The sequence below is a fragment of the Medicago truncatula genome, chromosome 1 (assembly GCF_003473485.1).
Source record: "Medicago truncatula cultivar Jemalong A17 chromosome 1, MtrunA17r5.0-ANR, whole genome shotgun sequence".
Classification (NCBI taxonomy): Eukaryota; Viridiplantae; Streptophyta; class Magnoliopsida; order Fabales; family Fabaceae; genus Medicago; species Medicago truncatula.
In genome coordinates this window covers 43,026,314-43,033,877 of record NC_053042.1, presented here as the reverse complement: position 1 = coordinate 43,033,877, position 7,564 = coordinate 43,026,314, and the positions used below count along the sequence as shown (strand labels likewise).

At 33.5% G+C, this 7,564-nt stretch overlaps 1 protein-coding gene across 1 annotated transcript; it reads left to right on the top strand.

Annotated features, from left to right (window-relative positions):
* The first annotated feature begins 396 nt into the window (after positions 1 to 396).
* LOC112418636 (uncharacterized) lies at positions 397 to 2,136 on the top strand. The gene is made up of 2 exons (XM_024775077.2): positions 397 to 670; positions 860 to 2,136. Exons 1-2 carry the CDS (start codon positions 397 to 399, stop codon positions 2,134 to 2,136), a joined length of 1,551 nt encoding a protein of 516 aa, XP_024630845.2.
* Positions 2,137 to 7,564: the final 5,428 nt, after the last annotated feature.

The following is a 7,564-nucleotide window of genomic DNA, read 5'->3' as shown; positions in this document are numbered from 1 at the left end:
TTTTGATTGGTTGATTAAGATCGAACGATTTTGATTTTAGATCGATATTTTTAGAAAGATAAAATTTAAATTTAATTTATTTTTTCTAAGACGTTTGATTAATATCAAACAATCAATGATGTCATTGCGGATGACGTTCTCCTCTTCACTAAAGCAAAGAAGTCTCAAATCAGATTCATCAAGGGCCTCTTCGATCGTTTCAGCAAAGCTTCTGGGCTCAAGATCAATTTATCTAAATCTAGAGCATTCTACTCATCAGGTATCCCCAATCAGAAAATCAATACTCTCACCTCTATTTCAGGCATCCGAAGCACTACCTCTCTTGACAAATATTTGGGCTTCCCGATCCTCAAAAGGCGACCCAAAAGAAGTGATTTCCATTTTGTTATTGATAAAATGCACACTAGGCTTGCATCCTGGAAGAGTAAGCTCTTGAATAAACCTGGCAGATTGGCACTTGCTACATCAGTCCTCTCTTCTATTCCAGCTTACTACATGCAGATAAATTGGCTTCCTGAAAGTATTTGTGATAGTATTGATCAGACAACTCGGAACTTCATATGGAGGGGTCATAATGATAAGGGAATTCATTTGGTAGGATGGAAGAAAATTGCAAAACCGAAGAATCTTGGCGGCCTGGGCATTAGATCAGCAAGAGAAGCCAATACTTGTCTCCTTGGGAAATTGGTTTGGGATTTGATCCAAAATAATAATAAGCTTTAGGTGAACATGCTTTCGGATAAATACCTAGCAGGGGCGAGCATTTTTAATGCAACCTCCAATAGCAGCAGCTCCGCAATTTGGGCCTCCATCAACCGTGCAAAAAAAGTCTTAATTAATGGCTATTCTTGGCGAGCAGGTTCTGGTTCTTCATCGTTTTGGTTCAGCCATTGGAGTGGCTTCGGCTGCCTCGGAGCTCAAACCCCCATCATAGACATACATGACCTTCACCTCTTTGTGAAAGAAGTCCTTAACTCCAACGGCAATAGAGCACAAGCGCTATACACCAACCTACCTCAAGACGTGACAGACTTCATCAACAATGCTTCAATTAAGTTCAATGATGCAATTGAAGATGCCTTTATCTGGCATCACAACAAGAATGGAGTTTATACCACCAAAAGTGGATACAAATGGCTTCTCTCACAATCAGGTTCAGCCAACAACTCAAACCACTCTTGGTCGTGGATTTGGCGTTTCAAAGTCCCTGAGAAGTATAAGTTTCTAATCTGGCTCGCTTGTAACAATGTTGTCCCCACTTTATCAATGCTAAACCACCGTAACATTGCTTCTTCTCCAACTTGTTCTCGGTGCGGTTTGCATGATGAAACGTTTTTCCACTGTATGCGTGATTGCAACTTCTCAAGAGATATATGGCACAATATTGGCTTCAATGACTCGGAATTCTTTGCTATGGAGGATGCGACAGACTGGCTCAGAGAAGGAACAAAGGGTCCTCACGCTACAACCTTTGCTGCAGGTCTGTGGTGGACCTGGATGTGTCAAAACTCAATGTGTCTAAGCAATGAGCAGATGTCGGTACACAAATTGACAGCGAACATCAGAAATTCTGCAAAAGACATAGAGCTGGTCTTTCCTTCGACTTCGGCTATTCATATGGACCGGTATATTCGATGGAATAATAACAATTTGAATTCCAACATTCTTAATGTAGATGGAAGTTGCATTGGCACACCAGCAAGAGCAGGTTTTGGAGGATTGATTCGAAATAGTGCAGGTTATTACATCACAGGTTTCTCAGGATTTATCCCGGCTTCTGCTGACATTCTGCTAGCTGAGTTAACCGCAATTTATCACGGCCTAACCATTGCTAAAGACTTGGGTCTTGCTGCTATGGCATGCTACTCGGACTCTCTCCTTGCTATCAATACTGTCAAGGAAACCTCTTCGAAATATCATGTTTATGCAGTGCTGATTCATGAAATTAAAATTCTGCTATCTCAAGATAATGCTTCGCTACACCACACTCTCCGCGAAGGTAATCAGTGTGCCGATTTCCTACCCAAGCTAGGAGCTTCTTCGGATGATATTCTGTTAGCACACCCACATTCTCCTAACGATCTCCGCCCGTTATTGAGGACAAATGCTTTAGGAACTTTGTTCTTGAGATCTTAGTTTTCCCCTTTGAGGTTTTTTCTTCTGTTTTCTGTTTTTTTTAGCATTGTAACCAAAAAAAAAATGATGTCATTGCTTTGTGACTTCGTGAAAAAGATTGCTTGAAATCTACAATTTCCAAATATAGAGGCTACACCTTCCTGCTTTTACTTTTTGCTTCCCCGTATTGATACATATCAACCCATGTCAATTTTAGTTTGTAGACTAGCCATCCTTATCCTCAGGAGGAGGAATAATAATAGTTCTCAATTCTCATAAAAGGATGGAAATACTGTTGGTGTCGTTTTTCTTCTTTGTTTTGTTTCATAAAACATTCATTTTATTCAACCTATTATCAATTATATATAGACACACACATGTGAGTAAAAGCATCCACTTTACTTTCATGTGCTATTGTATAAAACTGGATCAATCGAAATAATAATAATAATAATAATAATAATAATAATAATAATAATAATAATAATAATAATAATAATAATAATAATAATAATAATAATAATAATAATAATAATAATAATAATAATAATAATAATAATAATAATAATAATAATAATAATAATAATAATATAATAATAATAATAATAATAATAATAATAATAATAATAATAATAATAATAATAATAATAATAATAATAATAATAATAATAATAATAATAATAATAATAATAATAATAATAATAATAATAATAATATAATAATAATAATAATAATAATAATAATAATAATAATAATAATAATAATAATAATAATAATAATAATAATAATAATAATAATAATAATAATAATAATAATAATAATAATAATAATAATAATAATAATAATAATAATAATAATAATAATAATAATAATAATAATAATAATAATAATAATAATAATAATAATAATAAAATAATAATAATAATAATAATAATAATAATAATAATAATAATAATAATAAGGATTGGGCACTTTCTCACTATATTTTTTGTGGAAATAATTGACATATTCCTTTTTGTATCCTAATATCCCCCGACTGCTTGTTGGAGGAAAAGTGTATTCCATAATTTTTCTTATGAGAATCGTGATTGATGCCATTCACTATCATTAAAAAAAATATTGTATTACTTTTCTCTCGTAGCTTGAAGAAAAATGTAATTTATTGTGGTCTTGAACCTTTATTGGTTCTGAAAGGACATAATATGTTGTGTGTCTGCACTAAGACTTTTGAATACTACTCATCACTCTATCACTCAGTATATTTTGCTCGCGTCCTGCAGCCATGTTAAAAATGCTCTTGCGCTAGTTAATTAGCACAAGTGTTAATCATTGTGCCACTTAATATATGCTGCGTGAGTTAACTAGCGTGGCGTTAGTTAACTTGCGCTAGTGCTGTCTTAAACAAGGCAAAACACTTCATTTGCTCATTTCTCATCTAAAATCTCAAAAAATCTCAAAAATTTCTTTCAAATCACCCAAATCCAAAATTCCTTCAAGTTCAAATCAAACAACACTCCAATAACAAGTAAGTTTTCATGATCAAACACCATTAACCTTTTATGTTTATATGTTATATTTTTCTAATAAATTATAAATTTTTTAGATTTAGAGTTTGTTAAAATTTGTGTTTTTGGCAAGAAATCATACAATGTTTTCATGTAAATGACTTGTGTTGCTTAAATGTTTAGATGTTTGCATGTTTATGTTGTAGTTTTGAGTTTTAGAGAATTTTTTTAGACTAGGGTTTGTTTAAATTTTGATTTTTTTTTACAAGATATGATACAATGTTACATGCAAATGACTTATTTTGCTTAATTGTGTTTGGATGTTTGGATGTTTGCATGTTAATGTTAATGCTGTAGTTATGAGTTTTAGGGTTTATGTATAATTTGCACTCCAAGTGTTTGATGAATTGTTTGAATGAGTTTTTCATTGATTGTTTTTAATTTCTTATTGTGTAGATTTGAAGCAATAGCCGGGTGGATCGACGTTCATGCACAATTCAATGGCGGAGAACCGCAGAGGTTGAAAGTTTGGTGTCTTGGTGTAACGTTAAGAGGTCTAAAGGATGAACTCACTGAATTCAACCAAGGAGTCAACCCCAGAGACACAAGGAGGGTGGAACACGTTCGGTATAAACGTCTAACGCTCAACGAGGGGAGGGTATCATTCACTTGGGTGGAATTAAAGAATGACGAAAACGTGACGAGCATGTTTTGGGAGCACAACATGTTCCAGTGGATCGATATGCGGGTGACGTTGCTGAGATCAACTAAATATATCATCAACAACTTGATTCCGCCAGAAGATCGTCATTAGTTAGGGTAAGGTGCATTCCAACTACAACAATTCTCTTACCTCTGAAATGGGGTAATTCAAACTTGCCAAACGGCCAGGACTCAAGCATTTCGCTCGGCATTCATGTTTTTCCGTTGAAAAGATTAAATTCTTGTTAGGCTGGTTTAGATGAAGATATTAAGTGTCGAGGAATGAACCTCTTTTCGTTGGCACTTGAATACCATCATCTAAAGCAAGCCTAACAAAAATTTATTCTTTTCAAAGGAAAACATGAATGCCGGGTGAAATGCTTGAGTCATGTTGTTTGACAGGTTTGAATTTACCCATTCAAATGTAAGACAATTGTTGTAGTTGGAATGCACATTTCCATTACAACAATTGTCTTACTCTGGATGGGGCAATTCAAACTTGTTAATCGGCAGGAGTCCAACATTCGATAAGCATCTTGAATGCTGGTATTCAAGTGTCAAAAGAATGAGGTGCATTCCTTGACACTTGAATACCATCATTCAAGATGTTGATCGGATGTTGGAGTCGTGCTGCTTAGGGTGTTTGAATTTGCCCCATTCAGGGGCAAGACAATTGTTGTAGTTGGAAGGTGCATGTAATGTAATGTAATTGTTGACATACATGTCATTTATGTAATGTAACGAAACCTTAATTAGACTTTTTATTTGAATTCACGTTGTTGCAATTTTTATTCGAATTCACGCTATCGCAATTTTTATTTGATACGATATTATTCATTAAATAAATACAAATATAAATAACATGAAATGAACTAAATTAATATTTATTCATTAAATACAAAATTAGAAAATAAATAAAAATATAAAATTAAAAGGAATAACAAAAATTGATGCATATAACAATATCATCTCATTTTATTAATAGAATTCATACAATACAATAATTGATACAACAATTTATTCGAAATCACTAAATCTACTTATTTTCTCCCTCTTTGGGTTAAAAGGTGACTAATCATCTGGGGTAAAATAGTGAGCAGCCTTCATGGGGAAAATACATCATCAACCTTGGGCTAAATTTAAATATGGTTTTTTTATACCCCAAGACAAATCTTTTTACCCACAGTAAAAAGTTTATGGAGTAAAAAAAAGCAGATTTAAACTTATCCCAAGGGTTGTTCACTTCCCCATGTCGGCTACTCACTATTTTACCCCGACGAAGATTGATCACTTTTGCCCCCAAAGAGAATATCGAAAAAAGAAAGAAAGAAGAGAAATAGAGGGAGAGAGTGAGGAGGAGGAGAAAGTGAGATGGTGTGAGGAATTAGGGAAGTATGGAGGGGTATTTATACGTGGGAATGGTAGTATAGGTTGAAAATACCATTAATGTGGTCAAAAAATGTGTAAAATTTGGTAAAAAACGTGTGGAATGAATGTTGGAAAACTGATCAAGGACCAAAAAACGTTTGTTCTTCAGCTCTGACCACCGACCATGGTGCGTGAGTTAACTCGTGCATAGGCCATTGGTGCGTGACTTAAGTCACGCATAGATTATAAGGCGCGCTAGTTAAGTCACGCTGCGTGACTTAACTAGCGCAAGGACATTTTTGGCATGGCTGCAGGGCGCGAGCAAAATGTGCAGGGTGAAGAGCAAAATTCAAGACTTTTTTCTTGGCTAAAGTGCACTTTTACCCCCTTTAACTTTCAAAAACTTGCAATTTTGGCCCCCTAAGTATAAAAACTACAATGTTAGCCCTCTAAGATTTTGCCCATTTGCATCTTTGGTCTTTTTGGGCAATTTTGACTTATTCAACGCCTACGTGGCATGACACGTGTATAATTAATTAATTAAAAAACTAAAAATTCAATTTTTAAATTAAATAAATGAAAACATAAATAAAAAATCAGAAAAAATAAAAAGTGGAGGGATGTGGTTCAATCTCTCTTCTTTCTCTCTACTAACCCCAGCCACCAACACCACCTTCCAATGGCTTCTTCTTCTTCCTCTTGATTTCAACCCCACCCCAAAATCCATTCATTTCATATCTATTCTTTTCACTTCTTCTTCTTTTGGTAACTTCATTCCAGATTCACCAACTCAAGACCCTGATTTCATTTTCATTCCCAAATCTCATTTTCACCATGAAAATTCCTTAAACCACCACAAACTCACGGCAATGACTATCTCTTCCTCTCTAAACAAGAATTCATTCATTCGATAAAAAAAAGAATTAAAGAAAAAAAGTTAGTTCTTCCATAAACCACCACAAACTTACGACATTTTTTATTTTATTTTTTGCAAAATATCTAAGCCTTGAATACTTTCTTTTTTCCCCTTTTGAAATCTGACATTTTTGGCTATACTGATTAGGATTTGTTTGTTTTCATCTTGGGTCATGGAATTAATTTCCATAATATTATTTGATATGAAGCTTTATGCAGCATTTAGGGTTATGTTGCATCTGTCATGTCACATGTATGAATTGTCCAAGGCATTTCACTTGCTCCTCTTGTAACTCTCCCCCTTTTTGTGTTAGATTCAAAGAAATCTACAGTTGCGAATAGAAGAGCAAGGCAGGTACCTCCAGATGATGTTTGAGAAGCAATGCAAATCTGGTGTTGAACCATTTAAGGCATCATCGTCAGCCATTGAGAAGTGTTTTGGGTTTTATTTTTATTTATTTATTTTTTCTGATTTTTTAATTCTTTTTTTAATTTATTTAATTTAAAAATTGATTTTTTGGTTTTTAAATTTTTTTAATTAATTAATTACACACGTGGCCTGCCACGTAGGCGTTGAATTAGTCAAAATTGACCAAAAGGACCAAAGATGCAAAGGGGCTAAATTGCAAGTTTTTGAAAGTTAGAGGGGGGAAAAGTGCAATTTAGCCTTTTTTTATTGTTGTTTTGTAATCTTGTTTTTGAGGAATTTATAGTCCATGATTGTTGATTCTTCTATTGGCGATTTTGATCTTCATTTATTTATTATTATTATTATTTGTTGTTTCGATTTTGAAAAACTTAAAGATTATTAATTTTGTCATAAGTAAATTAAGATATGTTACGGACTAAATTGTTCTGTTTAAAACGTCTTGTTGATCTGATTTTTTAAAAGGATGAAACATATAGCATTTCATTAATGATAATACAATACAATTTGGCGTTTCTACTGATGTTTTAAA

Coding starts and splice junctions, on each gene's coding strand:
- LOC112418636 (XM_024775077.2), top strand. CDS start 397: ATGCACACTAGGCTTGCATCCTGGAAGAGTAAGCTCTTGAATAAACCT. Junction 671..859: donor AGCAAGAGAAGCCAATACTT/GTCTCCTTGGGA, acceptor CTTGGCGAGCAG/GTTCTGGTTCTTCATCGTTT.